Genomic DNA, 20,734 nt, shown 5'->3' with positions numbered 1-20,734 from the left:
CCTATCACTGAAGCTATCACAGAGGAGGGTGCCTGATAACCTTTCATCTGATCCGTCCATTGGTGGCACCATGAAAATGGGCTACTTCTGTCAACCAAGGTGGCATTTCCTGTGTTCTTACAAGGGTCAAGATAAGATCAGTTCTTGGGGAGTTGCTCTTGTTGATCATCCTTCAGAAGGCAAACTAAGGGGACACTGTGGGAAATTGAAGAATTGTAATTCCCGAATTTTTTCCTAATGTCAATTTGATTTCTGGGATTATTTAGTTCTTTTCCATAAAACTTTTCCTCCTTCCTTAGACGAGGACACTGGTAGCACACACACATACAGGCATGCATGTGCACACTGTACCTGTATCGTAGAGTCACTGAGGGCCATGCAGGTGGCTGTTTGCCTCCTTCAGCTGTTTCAAAGCTTTTCCATCTTCTGACTCCACTCACCTCTGCCTTCAGAGCATCCACTGGCCTCTGGCTGCAGAAGCTTCCCATCTGCAGCATAATTGCCACTGTGTCCTCTGCCCTCTGCTTTTGCTTTTCCTTCTACTTTGATTTTTCTCCCTACCCTCTACTCCCTGTACCATATCCTTCAGTGTTGGTTTTTTAAGAGCCATTGTTAACTCATCATAATTCTTCCCTTGGTCAGCCAGGGAATCAGAGCATGACATTAAGGTTTACATAAGGGTAAATCTTTTGTCATTGCTGGAGTTTTTTTGCCCATGTATTTATTTTTTTGGGTTTTCATCATAAGCAATATTTTGGATGTGTACATTTCTTTCATTGCGCCTGTGCCAGTTTGTAATTATGTATCTATTTGAATGTATAACTAGATCACAAACATTATGTAGGTTAGAGTCCTGTCCTTTTGCTCATATTCCTTCAATGAAGAAATAATTAAATAAGTTATATTTAGGGATGCGCGAAAACTAAGTGTTAAATAACTAAGGACTTTCTTTATACATATTGTTGACTCTCAGAATAAATTAATGTCTTTCTTAACTTTTCAAATGAAATAATATCTTTGTTATTTTTAGAGTTATTTTGATTCATGAGAAACTATCCAATCTTGCACAAATAGCTGAAATATCATTGCCAGCAACTCCTGAAATTATTTCAGATGAAAAAGTACCTGAAATACAAGAAACGGAAGACAAATCAATTGATAAAGAAATGGAAGTAAGTTATTAAATAATGGGAAATTACATTGCTTTGCAAGATGGATGTCATTATACATAAATATTTAAATTATTTTTTACTTCATTAGAGCAGAATTATGTAACTAAACTTGAACTTTGTGGGTTTTCTGCCCTGTATACGCTCTATATAGAGTACCAATATGACCCAACTTTCGAACACATAAGTAGTATTTCCTTTAAAGCTCTTCTAAGCATATCAGTCATAAGAATCTGATGGTGAATGAAAGCAAAGCCAATCTAGAGAAATCATTCAGATATAACTGTGACACCTAAGAGACAGTGTTCTATAACTTTATAACATTACTTTTAATTTCTCACTCAAAGTTTATTATTTTAGCATTTTTATTACCCAAGTAATACATGAAGGAAAACTAGTAAATACAGTTAAGCATATATCTTTCAGACTTTTTCTATACATATATATTTTTCTAATAAAAAAATTATCCTAATTTTCTAATAAAAAATTATATTTTTCAAATAAAATATAATTTTTTATTAGAAAATTAGGATAAAAAATTAGGATAAAAAATCTGATTACACAGTTCATGCAGTTAATAGTTTTTATTACCAATGTTTGTGTTTTAGAGGAGAGGTCGTTTCCCTTCTACTCCTCTTGAATTCTAAACCCATTGAGAAATGAGACACAGAAAATGAATATATAGAGATCAAAATGTCAGCATCATTACCGACAAAGCAGATTAGCCAACATGGCTTTAGATTTGTGTCCAAATGATTACTTATTAATATTTCACCCCTGAATTAGCCAAACTTGCCTACCTAGTCACACAGTCAATTAGCACACCTGTATAAACCATAAAATGTCCCCACTCTCCTTCTGCCCCTGTCATCCTTACTACATGGAGGAGCAGAAAATAATTGTCCGGCAGGCAGGGCACCTCCAAAATGATAACCAAAGGTTGCCTGGCAGGGGCAGAGCCTGACATGCTCTGTTGCTTTTCTCAAACTCACCGATCAGATAAGTCACCCCACACTCTTGGCAGCAAATTGGGGATGATGGTTCTGAAAAAAGCTGAAATGCCTCTCCTCCTCCAGGATCAGAGTGGGGACTCCTACCTTCCTGGAAACGAGAGGAGCAGGGGGTACATGCTCTGTCCTTATCACCTGCTCTTTGAATTTCCATTTGCACATTAATCCAATTTCTTGAGAAAAATATTCTGTAGTTACTGTGGCCATTTGAAAAAAATCAAATGGCTGTACAGTGTTTACAATGAAAAGAAACAATCTCCTGACCAAACTCTCCTGTTTGAATTCCTAGACACTTGGGCCTATCTCTATTTTCGTCCTCTGAAAGCTTTTAGGATCTTCCCTTTGTTTTTTAGTCTGTTCTATCTTTTTTCTTAAATCACTTTCTCTTAAATCACTTTCTGCCAGGTTAATGCTTAGTTGGTTACCAATAACAAGACATGTTTAATTCTTAAAGACTATTTTTGGTAAGGCTCTTTTTGTTTTCTTGTTTATCTCATCTATGCACTCATATGTAAAAGTGTAAAAGTTGGCAGCTCTCCTGATTTTCAGAATATACTTTTTGGCATTTTTTTCAGTCTGAATTTACCAGTAGAGTGAGTATATTTTTCATTACTGTGACAGCAACGAGCCCAGCTGTAAGAGGATTTATCCAACAAGAACAATTAGTCTTTGCAAAATGCAACTTTCCAGTATTTATGTCTTTTGTGCTCTGTGCTTGCATTTATCATAGAACTGTCTTAGAATTTTAGTTACACATTCTTTTCAGTATTGTCAGATGTTATAATATGAATTACCAGGTGTTTAATGATATTAATGATATACCGACTGCTGATAACAAATTTCCCAATAGATCATATATCTCAAACTCTTGAGGTTTCATATTCATAATTATTTTCCTAAATCACATGGTTGCCTTTTCATGTCTGTTTTCAAGAAGAACTCAGCTCTCATTTTGTTTTTGCACTTCCTGTGTAGATCACTTACAATCACAGTTTTTCAGTGGCAGACTAAACTTTTCAGATTGCTGTCTTTGAGCTATATTCTAGAATATCTTTTGCTGAAATTATCCTTGAATACATTACTATATATATATATTATATACATTACTATCTATCTATATTATATATATATATATATGATTATTTTCTTCTGAATCCATTTGTCTTTTCAGCTTAGACTGTCCAAAACAGGAGAGCAAGGGTCTGTAAGGGTAAGATTCTAGATTTTGCTTAGCCACTCAGCTTTGCTACCTATGGTCAATTACTTAACCATTCCTGGGACTAATTTTTCTCTCATCTCTAAAAATGATTCTTTCACCCAAATGCTGCTCTCAGATGAAGAGGCAGAACTCATGGTTGGCGCGAGAGTCATCAGAATTTCCCTGAAGGTCAGATGTAGGTATCAAATTGATCACAGTGAGCCCAGCATCTGAGCTCAGAGATTGACTCTGCATATAAACAAATTAGGAATAAATAGGAGGAAAGAAGGGCATTCGAATATAAGCAGATGGAGAAATCCAGAGGGCCTGTCTTGCCGTAACCAAGGCTTGTGACTTGCTTTCATGTCCTGACTAGAATGGTGCATGTGAGTGGGTCAGTCCTTGAGCAGAACAAACTCATTTCAGTCCTGATGTTGTCCAATGTGCTTTTGAGTTTGTTCTGTTCTCCAGCTTAGAAAGTGCTTCTTCAGGTTTAAGTAGGGATTTTTTAGATGTGTTCTAGTTCTGTTCTATGTCAGACAGAATGTCTGAAAGAAAGAAAAACTAGTATTTGTTTTGGTGAATTGGCAAACTAATTTGTTTATAACATTCGAAAACTGAGAAATGGAAGGAACATATAAAGTTTTCTTTTTTCCAGTATACTAACCAGGACTTAAGAAAATAAAGCAGCTAAATCCTGGGTTATATCAAATAAATCCCAATGACTAAGTCTGCCAGTTCGTTGTCATGACAATCTTCAGTTGGAGCTAATTTGAAGTTTTAACTAGGACACTCGAAGAGATCAATTATGGTCAAGAATTAGACAAGAAGTCATAACCTCTATAATCTAATATATTTATTTCTATCACAGTGTAGATTTTTGGTGGGTTATTAAATACAAGGGTTCAGAAATTGGTATCTTGTTCTCCTTCTCATTCCCTTTCTTTTTTCCTCCTTTCCTCCCCCAAATCCCTATGGTCTGGAATAAGCCAAGAACTTCAGAACACAGATATTAATTTAAGATGTATTGAGAGGGCTACAGAACAGGTGTTCCAATCCCTTCTGGCTTGAAAACGTTGTATGTCCTTTTTCTAAAATGAACAACATCAGCTCAGAATGACTAAGTTATTTTAACCTGTCATTCACAGCCTTAGGGGTATCTTGAGAGTATATCAGGTACTTTAAAGCATATGAAGGATGCAAACCATCCTGATTTTAAGACAAAAACATCATTTCGAAATGATAGCATACTTATATGAAAAGCTTAGAATATGTTTACCAAGTCATCCAAATTTAGTTCAGCAAACATGTATGGAATGCCTGAATTGTGCAAGACAATTAAATTAGTCATCAGATTATCCCAAATATTTAAGTAAAGTGAAAACAAAATAAAATACTACTGAACGTTAATATCAATTAAATTACTTTTGAGAAACAATTATTTGTAAAATTTTCCAGGCTTTGTGAAATAAGGACATACAGAAATCAGTAAATAGGTCCCAGTCATGGAGAAATCAGTAAATAGGTCCCGGTCATGGAGAAGTTTAGTTATTGTATAAGTATGGTTGTAGGTACCCAGATGTCATTCATAATGAGCCAGCTGCCTGGTGGTCTTCTTTTAGCAAGCAAAGCATGGCATTCAAAGAAACATCAATCCAAAGTTTAGAAACAGTGGAAATTGTCTAAATCTTTATGGAGTCTCTTTGAAGAACATCCAAGAAAGAATCCTTGTGTGATACATGACAAAACTTTTTAGTCTTCTTTTCCCAAAATATGCTCTTAATATCTCTGACCTTCACATCGGCTCGCCAACATCTGTCTCATTTGGCTTAAACTCCTAAAGCTTTCCCTCCAACACAGTCTGCGTGGAGTGTTTACTTTCCTCTCCCTATCCTGTTCTGGCTCAGCTCTTTATTATGTAATTCAACTTAGTATGTATGGCTTCTTCTGATTTTCCTATTTCCCCCATTATCTGGATTCTACACTGTACAAAAGGTAGGGGTGCTAGAATCCTTCCCTCTCAATGATGGGGCTGTTGATGCAAACTATTCTAATATATCACTTTTTAAATCTCATTGGTAAAGGGGTATGTGTGTGCGTGTGTGTGTGTGTGTGTTTGAGACAGAAAGATGAGCTAGACTTTGTACTTAAATAGCTCAGACAGCATTTTGTAGCCCCTATAAACTGAAATAAAGGCCATTTTCTCTTGCACCTCAAAATATCCTGTGTCTTTATATTATTGTTTCAGCAATTATCTGTTTATGTGTCTCTTCCTCTCTCTCGACTGTGAATTTCTTCGCTCAGGGGTCTTATTCATTTTATCTCCAATATCTGGCCCAATAACTGAAATGTAGTACCTCTTCAATACTTGGTTGTGAAACCTCTAGTTGGAGACTTGTAGAGAGCACTCATTCCTGACTGAGAAAACTGGAAGAGATGTGATGCGAAGTCATGAAACTGAATGTTATATTGAGGACAATGAGCCATCTGTTGTGGTAGGAGTATAGGGTGAATATGGTGGGAGATGGGGCTGAAGAGATGGGTGGAACTGAGTGGTCCCCCATCTGTGATCTCACACATAGTGCTGGAAGTCTGTCTCTCCTATTCCTCCCACCAGACCACGAGTACCTTAAGGGCTCTCTGTCCTGTTCATCTACTGTTACCACACTGTGGCACTTAGGATGCATCCAGTAGCTGTCAAATGAATAAGAGGTGAATGAGCATTGTTCTGCAGGAAAGCGTGGTGGGAAAGCAGGGCTGCGTGTTGGGGGAGTTGGAAGAGGTTGGGGCAGTGTCTGGAAGGGCAGTACATGATCCACACTGTGCTCAGATCACCCTGGTGGCATGTGAAGGAGAGATGAGGGAAACAAGAGTTTGGAGAATGGAAAACAGTTTAGGAAGCTTTTTTCATATTGCAAGTAAAAGACGATGAGTTCAATTAAGTGAAAGAATTGGCTTTATATATTCTTGAAGTAACTCAGAAGTCCATCTCTCTTAGAATCAACAGATGCTCCTCTTCAAAGGAGAAGTGGCAGAGACTGAGCAAGGGTCATTCTGTGTCCCAAGCCCCTCACCGACCGTAGCTCTCCTAGCAGCTAGCTCTCTGATGGATGGATGAGCTCAGTGCCTTCCCTGTCTTCATGTCAGTGGTAGTGAGGCCACATGAGGGCTCTCTCAGCCCAACATGGAACCATTGCAGCTGGGCTATGTTTAGCCATGATCACTTCCTGCTCAAACAGTTGAAGTAGCCTCCTAGATGATTCATCTTTCTCTTGTCTCTTTCCATTCCAGTTCACTTGTTTTTTTCCTTGCTGAGAACATTTAAGTTCACCTTTAAGTTCACACTTAAGTATCACTTCTCGGTAAGAACAGTTTAGTTCACCTTTAAACTGTGGCCAGAAGTTGTAATCCTTCTACTTTATCAACACTCAGTTCATATGACCCATTGTCCAGGAAGTCTTCCCTGTTCATCATACTTATACTTACTCTCTCCTACCTCTAGGCTCCTATAACATGCCATAACAGCATATGTTCTGACCACATTCTACTTGGTATTTTATTTAGTTGTGCATGCATTTATTTTTCTCACTTATTATAAACTCCAGGAGGATAAGGCCTGTTTCTTTACCTTTGTGTTCTATAGTACCTAATGTAATGCCTTAAATATATTTGTTAAATTGAATTAAATCAATGATAGCTTTGGAACTCTGAAATTTGATCTATGTTATGCATTTATTAAAACTTGACATGGTTTGGGGCTGTGACTCAGTTGTTCGCTTTTTTTATTTTAAGGTTTTAACCAGTATTGGTCAGTTATAATGTAAAAATTAATGTAGTTTTATCATTTTAATATTTCTGAATGTTAGTACATGTATATATTATTACTCTCATAAAAGCAAATTGTTGCTTTTTTCAGGGATAAATACTGGCAACATTGTGCTGCAGGCATAGTTTTTCTCTGATAATGTTATAGTTTTGACTTCTTTAATTGTAAGCAAAGAAAATCTATACTTACATTAGCTCAAGTGAAATAGGTTCGGTGGGGAGGCCGTGTTTGGCAGGGTCCAGGAAGTAAGCTCATGCATAGCCAAGGACTGGGAACGATACACAGTGGACCTCACCGAAAATGGAACCGAAGAGTCAGGAGCCAAGATTGAGCTCAGTTCCACCGAGGGCGGAAGTTCTCACTCATCTCTGTTTCCTCTTCTTACTCACCTTCCATCTGGCCCCACTCTGTATCAGGATCTCTCAGCTCACACAGCCAGTACTGACCACTCTCTTCTGTTGTCCTTCCTTCTGTGAAATTACAATGATAGAGAATCGGAATGATTCAACCCTGCCTGTGGGTCAGATGTCCACATACAAACATGACTCTGTCCATGCAGTAGGGGCTGTGGCAGTGTCATCGCCAACAGATAACATATGATATTCAGCCTCTCTTCCTATTCATTTACTCTTCATTTCTTTCCCAACTTCCAACCATTCTCCTTTGCTTAAACCCATTTCTGGACTTTCTTCCAGGATTCTCTTCTCAGAAGAAAAGTAATTTTCCAAAATCCTATTTTGGCGTGAATTACTTTACTTGTTAGTCTTCTGTAACGTGAATTTTAACAGTGAATGTGCAGGGAAAGAACCCTAAAATAATGTATTATTTTTAATTAAATTTTATCTTTTGTGGCCATCTTGCGTTTTTTCAAATAACCCTAACTACATAAGGGATTGTGACCTCTGGGTCCCTCTAAGTCTCATGCTGGGAATTAGGTTAGGTGATAACGCAAGGAAAGACAAATGAAATAAATAGATTATAATTAAAATAGCTAATATTTACCAATAAGATAACCTCACTAGATTGTCTTCTTATTTCTAGAACATGATTACTGAATGTTGCTCTGAAATAATAAGTCTGTTTTCGACTGATAGAGAGATACCATCGCTATCTGAGGTATGTATCTTGTTTAAAACTGTATCTGATTCACACACAGTATTATTGTTGCTATGGAAATGGAAATACAGAAAACATCTATTGTGAGAGTATCAAGTGCCTAACCCTTCCTAATTAATGTGAAAAAGTGATAATAGACATGAATTTATCTTGGCATGTTATTTTGTTTAAAAATATTATTTGTTTAAAACTCAACTAGTATGGAAAATGATAAAGAGAATAATTTAAAAATCATCTCAAATCTGTCATTCAGAGAATAACCACTATTAACATTTGGAAAAGATCTCAAATTTTTCCATGTATGTATAAACTTTAAAATTTTTATATCAGTGGGCTCATACTGTTCATGCATTCTATAACTCACCTATTTTTCATTTGATAATAATATGAACATATTTTTATTTGAAAAGTTGACCTTGTTGTGTTTAATGTTTGCATATAGTCTCTTTTGTGTCTTTGTTGTGTCAAGCGCTATTTAAAAAAAAAAAACATTTTATTCATGGATCTTTAGGTAAATGGATTCTAGTATATACATATTTCAACCATCTGCATTATTTCCTTGGAGTTAATTCTTGGGAATAAGATTTTGGAGTAAAATATGTATACACACACACACACACACACACACACATATACATATATATTATTGTGATAAAATATACATAATATAAAGTTTACAATTTTAACCATTTTACATGTACGCTTCAGTGACATTAAGCACATTCACAGTGTGTACAACCATCACCACCATCTAGTTCCATAAGTTTTTCATCATCTCAAATAAAAACTTTGTAACCATTAAATAATAATTCCTTTTTTTTTTCCTCCCTCAACACTTGGTAACTTCGACTTTCTGCCTCTATTCTACTATTTGCCTTTTCTGGGTACCTCATATAAATGGTATCATACAATATTTGTCCTTTTGTGGCTGGCTTGTTTCATTAGCACAATATTTTCAAAGTTCATTTATGTCGTAGTGTGTATCAGTAGTACTTCATTCCTTCCTAAGGCTGAATAATATTCCATTGTATGTACATACCATATTTGTGTATCCATTCTTCTGTGGCTGGATATTTCAGTTGTTTCAACTTTTTGGCTATTATAAATAATGCTGCTATAAACATAGATGTACAAGTATGTTTGAGTCTCTGCTTTCAATTCTTTTAGGTATATACCTATAGTGGAATTGGTGGATTGTATTGTAATTCTATGTTTAACTTTTTGAGGAATGCCAAACTGTTTTTTTTCAGAAGCTAAACCATTTGACATTCCTACCAGCAGTGCACAAGAATTCTAGTTTCTCCATATCCTTACCAACACTTATTATTTATTTATTTTAATGATAGCCATTGTAATGAGTGTAAAGTGGTATCTCATTGTGATTTTGATTTGCATTTCCCTAATGACTAATTTAGTTGACCATCTTTTCATGTGTTTATTTGCCCTTTGTATATCTTCTTTGGAGACAAGTCTGTTCAATCCTTTGCCTATTTTGAATCTTCATACTCATTTTGTTACCTAATTGCCAATGGCTGTCCGGAAATGTCGCACCATTTTTCTCTCCTGTCAGTGGTAGATGAGAGGGCCCCTTCACCCGTCCTTATCTCCACCAGTTCTCCTTCTCCCTCTCCTCTTTCTCTTCTAACCATTGTCGGTCCGACAAGTGTAAAAGGACATCGTCACTTTTAAAATGTTTATTATTGATAAAGCCAAATATAGTTTCTATGTTTGTTGGCGATCGATGTTTCTCCTTTTGAGAAGTGGTTCTTCATCCATTCAGTTAATCAACACATATTTAGAGTGAACAGTCTATGTGTCAGGAACTCCTTTCTCTAGGCCCTTGAGAGCAAACTCTGAACAAGAAACAAGGACCCTCCTCTTTTGGAGCTGCCAGTTTTGTGAAGGAGAATAGTTAAATCAATAAGCTAGATGATAAGATTTTGTTAAAGTGCTGTGAAGGAATGAAAAGAGTGATATGTTAGGGGTCGGCACACTGAAGCCTGTGAACTACATCGGGCCCATTGCATGATTTTTAAATACATTTTTATTAGAACGCAGCCATGTTCATATATTTACTTATAGTCTATAGCTGCTTTCAAACTATGACAGCAGAGTTGGGTAGTTTTGACAGAGACCATATACTCACATAGCCTATATTATTTACAGAAAAAGTTTCCTGACTTATGTGATAGAAAGTAACAGGGAATGGGGTGACAACTTTGGTAGGATAGTCAGGGAAGACCTCTGCTAGGAGATGACATTTGATGTAAGACCTGAAATATTGCAATGAGTTTCTCCCACTAGATCATTAGCTTCTTTGGGAGCAGGAGAGATGCTTTCTTCACCTTTGAATTCTTGCAATGCCTTGTACACTATATTAATTGGTTACAGTTTCTTGAACTGAATTGAATTCCCTTTAGTTTTAAACACCTGAAATTTAATATTTGCTCTTTTAATATTTATTTGGCCATTCCTTTCCTTTTCTCATTTTTTAAATGGGGAACTTAATTTTTTATTATGGAAATATATAGATTTACTGTGGCAGAATATGGGTAATAAAATCAAACTCGAACCTAATTTTCTACAATCTATAGTTAAAAAGAGGTCACACAAAAAGGACTTGTTATTATGAGACATGTGATTTTTAGTGTTAACAGGTTTTGGCTTCTGACAGACCAGGCTTGGAATCCAAGCCTCGATTCCTGTTAGTTGTGTGACCATGGACAAGTTATTTCAGTTCCTCAGCTTTCTCAAATGTAAGATGGGGTAATAATGCCAAGCTCTCACAGTTATGAAGACTAAAGCAAATAATATGTATTAAGTATTTGGCATAGGGCCTAGTGCAAATAAATGTTTAGTAACTATTAGCTATTTAATCATCATCATCCCCATCATGGTCTTGCCTTCCATGTGTGAATTCTTCATTCCCTAGTTAATTTCAAACAGACTTTTAGGATCCAAATTTGTTTTGAGATATTGGTCGAGAAGGAGAAGAAAAGTGTTAGAGGTAAAGAGAGAACAAGGTCTCGTTTTCTTTGTCCATAATGTAAATCATCGCTGAATCCAAGAGGAATTAGGTCAGTACACAGGATCCCAACATGAGACCCCAGAGGTGAAAGAGTCACCAGTCCAAGAGCAGGTACCTCCCACTCAAACCGCACACTAATATTTCCACTGCAGCAAGACTTACCTAGTGGAGTGTGAGCACTTAGGAGCTTGTTCCAAGACAGAAGTTGTTAGACAATATTGCATGCCTTAGTGAAGCCATTTTGTCACCGGGATGAGATCTTGCTGTGCAATTTGGTTCCTCACTGTAACATACCTATTGCAATCCCCTTTGCTTATTATTGCCTCTTCTTAATTAAAATAGATACTGCCACAGCCTGTGACAAAAAGAAACTGAGAATAGCAAGGAGATGAAGGAAGGGATTGAGTGCTCCATGCTAACCTTCTTAGTGATTGATCACAGAATATAAATGATCATTAGGTATAATTTCTGGGGAACCAACAATAAAGCGTTCCTTTCATTGCCTGCAGGGGTTTAAATTGTTGCCATTCCCAAGTTATCAGGTCGGATTCAAACATGATGCTGAAAATACTCTTTCTGTTCTTGCTGTGACTGATCGTGGGAAGGACAAAGTCATTTTATATAACTATCTGTCCGTCAGTAATTATTGACTTCCTGCTTCATGGATACTTTTGTTGCTACAAAGGCAGCTTATGTTAAGGTTCTTGAACTCAGCTAATAATACATTTTCATATTGGTTCACATGATTCAAATAAATTTACCTAATCAGTATGTGTGTGCACGTGTGTGTGTGTGTGTGTGTGTGTGTGTGTGTGTGAACTGAACTAACTAGATACAGAATTAGTATGGAGAGGAGATTCCTGGGAGCAGATCCTGGTCTGAAGGTAGGAAAGGTTTTCCTAGGTTGAAGTAAGACACATTGTATAAGGAGATTACAAAGTAGTTTTCCTTGGCTGCTTGAATTCAGTAGGATATTTTTTTAGTTCAGGAGTTTTAGCTAGACCTAGTATAATATCTGACAAACAATAATGACAGTAATCACTAAAATGATTACTACAACCAGGAGTAGTAATAATATTCATAGTTAATATCTGTTGAGCACATGGCATGTGCAGGCACTGTTCAGTGTTTTAATACATTCTCTCATTTAATATTACAATCCTATAAAGTTGGTTACTACTATTATCCTCATTTTAGAGATAAGGAAACTGATGCACAGGGAAATTAAGCAGCATGCTCAAGGTCTTCCAGTTTATAAGTGGAGGAGGCAGGAGTCAAATCCAGCTCTGCTTAAATCCAGGATCTGTGTTTATCTTTAATTTATACACAGTGAATATATTATTAGAATAGTGAGAGAAGGTGCTACAGGGAGCTGAGGCATGAGAGGTGAGAAAGTGAAGGTGAGAAAGCAAGAGTGGGAAAGTGAAAGTTGTAAAACAGGAAAAAAATAGTACTTAACTTATAGCCTTGTGTGGATTGAGTTAGTCCATGTAAAACTCTTAAAACAGTGCCTGGCACATACTAAGCAAGATGGTTACTATTACTATCACCTGAGTTCTCTTGGAACTAGACCCTTGTGAGGAGATCTGTTGCCCTAAGGAGTGGCTGTAGTAGAAGAACTACATGCCAAAGAGAAAGCCTCTGAAGACATTCCCAAGAGAGAGGCTGGATAACGCAAGTGCTAGAAATGATCGCATGCATCACTTTTAACTACATGTATTTCCCATTGTCATCTGTTCTAGTTCCTCTTCTTGTACAACAAAGCACCCCAAATGTAGAGGCACAGAATGACCACGATTTCCTTAGGCTCAAGGATTCCGTAGGGTGCTTGTTTGGAAAGGGTGTAGTGGGGCAACTTGTCTCTGTTCCGTGGTCTCAGGGGCATTGGCCCAGAAGACTCAAAGGTTGGGGCTGACTCAGATGCCGGGGGCTGGGACCCCTGAAGGAGCGAAGGCTCATTGGGTTTGGTGCTCAATGCTGGCTTTTGGCTGGGGGCTAAGGCTGGGAATGCAGAATGAGCTGCGAGCTGGGACATGATGTGTCACCTCTCTATGGCTGCTTGGGCCTTTGCACAGAACGACATCTAGGTTTGAAGACTGAGCTTCCCAAGAGAACCAGGCAGGTGCTCTATCACTGTTTATGCCCTAGCTTTGAAAGTTATATAACGGCCCTTCCCCACCAGTCCAAGTCCATGCAGATTCAAGGTTAGACATAGACTCCACTTCGTAACAGTGAGAGTGTCAAAGTCCAACTGCAAGAAGGGCACGTGGGTTGGGAGCCACCGTTGTGGTCCTTTTGGGAAAATGCAGTCTGCCACAAGAGCCAATAAAACACTCTCAATTTCTAGGCCAGTTTCTCCTCTGAGCAGAGGCTGCTCTTGGCAACCTGCCTTGACAATTTTAAAAATGAGTCAGCCTCTCTTCCCAAATATGCTAGGTAACTGCTGAGTGTGTCCAGAGGGTAGAGGACAAACTAGGTGGACTCTCAAAGCACCCTTTGAAATAAACTATGCAGTTTTTCTGGGCATTGGATGGGATTGCATGTACCCATATTTATGTGGGACAGCTTCCACTTCACTATTTTTTTTAGGCTGTTAAATCCCAGAGGCTGTTTAACTTCCTTTAGCTGATTTCGTTACATTACTGTATGCCTCTTGGGTTCTTTTTAACAAAACCACCCAAATGGTGGCAATGACAATACTCTCTTTAAACTGTCATTTACAGCATTGGGTATAAGATTTCACATATTCTGTAGTAGATGTTTACTTAGTCTTAAAAATTAATTCTATTAATAGAACTTCTTTTGGTGGAGAGTTGCAGATATATATACATTTTTTTGTACCAGCCAGGAGCTGTCTGAATAGATTTTATGGGCATCTAGAATTATATCTTCCTTCTGTGAGACATTATCATTCTGTCTTCAAGTGAAGAGTATCCTTTGTATGTAAGTTCGTGAGACATCCACTTAATATTCTTATATTCTTTTGAAGACAATGCAGGATGACATCGGTCCACATTGCTTTTAAAACACAGCGCTGACTTTGATTCCATCCTCTCACTGTTCACTTCTAACTGTCAAATTTGGCTAAAGGAGAAAGAAAGCCCTTAAGAAAAGGCCAGGCTATTAATGTGCTCTTCAAAATGCTAAGAAAAGGCTAAGCTGTTTATAGCGATTTCGAAATGCTCATCTCTCAGAGATTTGCCAGCAATATTGTCAAGGTGAAATATGCTCTCGTTCATCAAGCGAGAGCCTTTGTGTTATCTCTGCTCAAAGTATTGGTCCTGCTTTTGTTAGACATGCAATTTGGAAGTATAATGATACTTGGATATAATTTAAACCAAAATATAATCATGAACCTGATATTGTTTATTTACTATAAAAGTGGCGAGAAGCGTGTGCAGTGCTTGATAAAGCAAGCCTGGTTTCATTCAGGATATAACTGTATTTCAGAATCAAAAGGACAATTTCCTGAAGTTTAGTCACTTGTATTAACTTACAAGGAGGTGAGAGGCAAGGGTATCGTTAGCACATCTGTTCATTGCTTTCTATTTTGCTAAACATGGAGTTAAAGGTTTAGTTTCATTTACTTCATTCATTTTGCTAAACAATTTTGTCTTGACTAAAAACTCTGGACCTTTAACAATGGGATTATATTTTCATTTTATGAAGATGTTGATTTTTGCCTCATATAATTGAGTCAATTGGCAAACCTTAGAAATTCTCTGGACAAATTTTTCTTATATTTAAATAAATCCATAAAGAAGGAGCAGGTGTAAATTTACCTATTTTCCTTGTTAATACTTTGGATGTTACCAGTTGAAATGTTCTTATTCCACCTCAATCTCAGGCAGCCAATGCCATTATGTTCTTTTCTCAACCACCCAGGAGAGCATAGTATGGTGAGAAGAGCACTCAGCCCAAGTTCGAGTCTCAGTTTTGCCCTTATGGACAAGTCATTAATTCTTAAAGACCTTAGGTCGATTAGATTCTGTCGAAGGTCTCGAAAGTGATATATCTTAGTGGATAAAAACATGATTCGATTCTTGCTTCCACCATCTATTGATTATGTGACTGTGAGCAAGTTATTTAACTTCTCTGTGCTTTGGCTCCTTATCTGTACATCGGTAATAGCTACTTCTCTTGTAGGATTATATTAGAAACAATATACAATCCACTTAGTAGAGTGCCAGTGCAATGCCAGCAGTAGGCATTCAGTGCATTGTGGCCATCTTTATTTTTCTCAGCCTTAAAATAATGTGAAGTGAGTCATTTCTTCATTTGATCATTAGTAGCAGCTCCCCTCATTAGTGGCCTTTGATCTGTCTAAATGTTTGCTAGTTTTCAAAGGAGCAAATGGGCATTAAAGAGATGTATTCTTAGTATTGTTTTTCATCCATTCTTTTTTAATTAAACTGTTTTTGTTCTGAGATAATTGTAGATTCACATAAGAAATAATATAAAGAGATCCTGCATATCCTTTACCTGGTTTTCTCCAATGGCAAAACTGTAGTACAACATCACAACCAGGATACCAACATTAATAAAGTCAGGATACAGAACAATTTCGTCACTACAAGGGCCCCTTCTATTGTCCTTTTGTAGCTACCCAAACTTCCCACTCCCCCCGCCGTCTCTGTCCCTGACCCTCGACAATTATTAATCTATTCTCCATTTCTATCATTTTCTCATTTCCCAGAATGTTATATTAAAGGAACCATACAGTATGAAACCTTTGGGGTTGGCGTTTCTTTACTCAGCATAATTCCCCGGAGAGCTATTAAATGATGCCTTTGACAAACCGAAAATCCTTATGAATATTGACACATTTTATTTTGGCAACAGAATTATCATTAACCAAAAGTGCTTAATGTGGTACCTGGCAGATAGTGCATAGTAAATGTTCGGGGAGGCTCCGTGGTGGGTTCCCACTCCACCTCCCTCCCTCCACCCTCCCTTCTCCTCCTCTCTGTCCCTCTCCTTTTTCCTTGCCCCCTTCTTCTCCACATCTTCTTATTAATATTGACAAGGGCTGATTGCTCCAGTTAAAAATTTCTACAAAGAATTGAGTGAAATGACTTATGCGAAAGTTCTTAGTAAATTGCAAACCCTGTTAGACTTTCTATCAGAACTTGCCAGTCAGTGTTGGCCACATTATGAGAACAGTTTGCAGGTGGTGCTTGTGGTGTATACCAATAGGAATAAAGAAGTCAGTGTGAGTGGGATTTTTTTCCCCCACACTAAGCACATGAGGTCTGCCCTCCAGTTTGCTCCTGCAGTGGGAGCAGCTACCCAACAAAGCCCATCATGCTTTGATTTTAAGCAACAAAGTCCCATGAACAAAATACAAACTTCAGTTCATGTTCTTTATAAAACGTTCACTCTATAAAAAGAGCCCTCCTATTTCCATGTAAGCCCAGTGAACTTCTTCTGAAAGTGTCAAGAAATGCCAAGTATTATTTGAACTGTAGAGTTCTCATTTCTGTATCCCAGGTCAAAAGCCCACAGTCGGAGCTAAACCACACCTTCAGGAGGGAACCCAGCTTCATTGTACTCAGTTACAGAATTTCTTCCTATAATTTTGCTGCTGAGATTCAAAGTCCTGACCTTTAAGTGGAATTAAATCCTTTCTCTGATGGAAATTCCCCCTAATCAGAGGTAGGGTGAGGGTAAGACAAGCTCGCCAGAATATACGTGTTTGAGTCAGGATTGGGTAGGCCATGCTATGCTAACAAATAAACCCAAATCTCAGTGGCAATAAAGGTTTATTTCTTTCTCACATGAAGTCCAGTGAAGGATGGACATCTCTCCTTCAACCTGTAACTGTCTGGACTGTATGTGGCCTCCAAGGCCACCATAGCAGGAGAAGAGGGCTAGGGAATTTACAGGATGTTTTTAAGTAGAATGACCATACTTCCTGGTTTGCCTGTGACAGTCGCAATGTATACCTGTCGATTTGGACTAAGGGTTAATATTTCTCCTTTTATTTTATCCTCAAAAGTGTCCAAATTTAGGCAGTAAGTTAAAGTGACCATTTCTAAGAGTCAACATGGAATGACTATCATAATTTCTGCTCATATCCTATTGGCCTCAACCTAATATGCAAGGATGTAGAGAATTGTGGAGGAGCAAGTATAGATTTTAGTGAACGCTAATAACTTCTGGCACAGTAGGCATTTTCAGGAATGCCATGAATTTTTAAACAGAATTAATTCAATAATTTCGATTACCAAAACTGTGTTGAGCAGATATGACATAAATATGATATTCTTATGAACTAAACTATCTCATTTAATCACATATTATGGTAGGCCAAATCAAGGCCCGCCAGAGATGTTCACACCCTATTCCCAGAACCTATTACCTTATATGAAAAAAGAGCTTTGCAGATATGATTAAGTTAAAGATCTTGAGATGGGGAGATTATCCTGGATTATCCAGGTGAACCCTGAATGTAGTACCAGGTGTCTTTATAAAAGGGAAGCAGAAGGAAATTTGACAACAGAAGAGAAGGCAGTGTGATGATGGAAGCAGAGGTTGGGGTGATGTGTGTAGAAGACGGAGAAGGGGGATATAAGTCAAGGAACACAGGTGGCCTCTTAGAAGCTGAAGAAAGCAAAAAAACGGATTCTTCCCTTAGACACTCCAGAAGGAACCAGCCCTGTTGATACCGCGACTTCAGCCAGTGAAACTGATTTCAGATTTCTTTTCTCCAAATGTAAGAGAATAAATTTATGTTGTAATCCACTAGGTTTGTTGTAAATTTGTTATAGCAACAATAAGAAATTAATACACATACACATTCTGAAGTTCAGTATGTGACTTTAGATTTCGGTTCCTAGTTAAGGTAGATAACTATTATTACTCTTATTTTACATGTGAGAAGTTGAGGCCTAAAGACTTTGTGTGACTTGCCCAGGTTCCCTCTGCTAGTTAGTGTCGGAACCAGGATTCATGCCCAGGCAGACTGGCCCCTCAGAATACTTTGTTAACCATTCGGCTGTTCTGCCTCTCCCCGACTGCCCAGCTGTCCTCTAAACTCCCTGCCCATCAGTCATGAAATGCCGCTGCTCCGTGCACTCCCACCTGACCATCTTTTGATCTTCCCACAGGCTCGGTGGCCTTCTCTGAACATTTACCCAGCTTCGTTCAGCTTTTGGAAATTTTACCAAAGGTCCTAGGTCTTCCGTAGGGAATTTTCTCAAGTAAAGTTAGGCCTCAAGTGGAGTTATTGAATTTCTTCATATTTAAGTTTATGGGAAGACATTCATTATTTCTGGATCGTCTTTCTCTCGTTTTCTAATTCTGTTCTTCATACTCTAGAGAGGGGAATGTTCCCAAGAGTAGCCAAATAAAGTGATTAATAGAAGTGATACTGGAACTGGAGTAAGCTTGTTTTACCATGACCCAGAAAACAAACATCTGGAATTTTGGTATATGAATTCTTACCTAGTTATTACTTTAAACTTCCCCTTAGCTTGTATTGGTTAGAGCTTTTGCTATTTTGACACTAGTATGTGTTTTGCCATATTGCCACTTGTTCAAGGGATCTGTAGTTAACCACTGATTTAACTGTCTATGCCTGGCGTTGCCCCTGCACTGAGCCACCCAGATCTCCCCTCTAGGACTGAAGAACTTGTTTCCCCGGCTCTGGCAATGTGCTGCCTGACAGCCCTCAGCTCAGCCTTCTCCAGGAATTGCCCTTGGCTAAAGAACATAGTCTCTTTCTGGGGGGAAGTCTGCATCCAATTATTGGTTAAATGGGAGTACAAAGACCTGACCCTCCACCAGTATTTGGGATGGCTTCGACAGGCCAGCCCAGCGTCAAAGCTTCCCAGAGGATTGGCTGAGCCCTTTTTTTGTGTGACTGCAGCTTCTCTCTGGGCCTGTTTTTTTTTTTCTCTGCCCTTCTCTCTCTGCCCATCTTCTCTCTCAGCATAATCCTGCCTTCTTCCCTTTCCCCATGGATGTTGATCCCACGGGTGTTGATCCCATAGGGATTCCTTAATAAACTCCCTGAAAGCTAAGTTCTCTCTCAGAGTCTGCTTCCCAGGAAACCGAACTGCAGCAATGAGTTAAAAATGAAACATTAAGATCTCTGACTGGTGATGAATACAGCAGGGTGCTCAGTTAATCCCGATTTATTGGAATTAGAAGACCGCTAAAGGAACTAGGAAACTTCCTTTCTGACTTAAAGTTTATTTTTTTAATGTGGAAGTAAGGAGAAGACATCACACACGTCGCCTACTCATGGTTAACAATATATTGTACAGTGCGCCACATAGTTCAATCACATTTTCTTTTGACCTCATAACGGTTAATTTACAGATGAAGAAAACTCTGTAAAACAAAGACTCCAGCCTATATCCAGTTCTCTGTAAATGTTGCCTTCCTTTCTCAGTGAAATAGTTTTTCCAGAGTATAAATATAAGGACTTAAGAAAGCTTTAAAATCATCTTCTAAAAATAAAGGCAATGATGTAAAGTGAAATGTAATCACATATAAGTACTATATCAGAATTTATGCCCCCGCATCTCCACAGAGAATGAAGAATAGACATTCAGTTTTACAGCACATTTAATCGAGGCATTTCTCTATCCAAGAAAACTTTTCCTTTAATTCTTTTCCCAAATCCATGATTATAAGCACTGAACTATTGCCGTGAACTTGCATCTAGCCTTTCTGCCCTCTGCACTTCATTGTTGCTTACATAACTTGTGCTTCCTGTTCTGATTAGAGCTTTTGATATTTTAAAGAGAATTTGCCCTGTTTGAGACACTTTATTACTTCTTTATATGGTGTAAAATACTTTCCTGGAGAGAGAGAGAGCGCGCGGCTATTCTTTCCACATAACAGGGTGTCAGATTTCAAAGACTCTTCTCTGGGCCTTCGACTCTTGAGTAGTCAGAATCAGCCTGCATGTGTACAGCCTAAACTTTCACTTTTTTCTTAAGGATCTGTTTTGGTTTTAAGGGATTGTTCTCTTAAATAGTTCCCTATAGAAAGCATATATCCATAACGATGGTATTCATGCCAGCTCTATCACTTTTCATCAAGTAGTGCCTTGCTCAGCCTGGGGCAGGGTATGGGGGCAGTGTGTACAGCGTAGATGCCAAGGAGGAGGAAGAGAGTAGAAGGCCTCAAAAGCCCCAAAGGCATTCGCTAGCTGAGCACTGCCCTTCCTTACATAGCACTGGACGAGTTGTTTTTGGTTTTCCTGACATCTACTTAGATGTGAGAAGCGAGACAGGATCTCTTCATGTTGAGGAAATGATTTGGGGTGGACTGAAACGTGTGATTTCCTGTGCATGTGGGACAATGTTTCTGAGCAAGAATTGTCCTTTATTAAAAGGTGAACTCTTCTCAAGAACTCAAGGAAACACCAGACAC

The 20,734-nt window shown here is 38.1% G+C and overlaps 1 protein-coding gene across 3 annotated transcripts in view; it reads left to right on the top strand.

Moving 5' to 3' along the window:
* Positions 1-20,734, top strand: part of CFAP54 (cilia and flagella associated protein 54) — a 232,974-nt gene that overhangs the window by 206,024 nt on the left and 6,216 nt on the right. For all 3 annotated transcript variants that reach the window (XM_039874060.1, XM_039874058.1, XM_039874059.1), the window contains 2 exons: positions 1,031-1,172; positions 8,245-8,319. In XM_039874060.1, coding sequence (XP_039729994.1) covers positions 1,031-1,172; positions 8,245-8,319 — 217 coding nt within the window. The remainder of the gene's footprint in view (positions 1-1,030; positions 1,173-8,244; positions 8,320-20,734) is intronic.

Source organism: Pteropus medius, unplaced genomic scaffold (assembly GCF_902729225.1).
Source record: "Pteropus medius unplaced genomic scaffold, Ma_sr-lr_union100, whole genome shotgun sequence".
NCBI classification, from domain to species: Eukaryota; Metazoa; Chordata; class Mammalia; order Chiroptera; family Pteropodidae; genus Pteropus; species Pteropus medius.
This window is presented reverse-complemented; position numbering and strand designations above follow the sequence as displayed.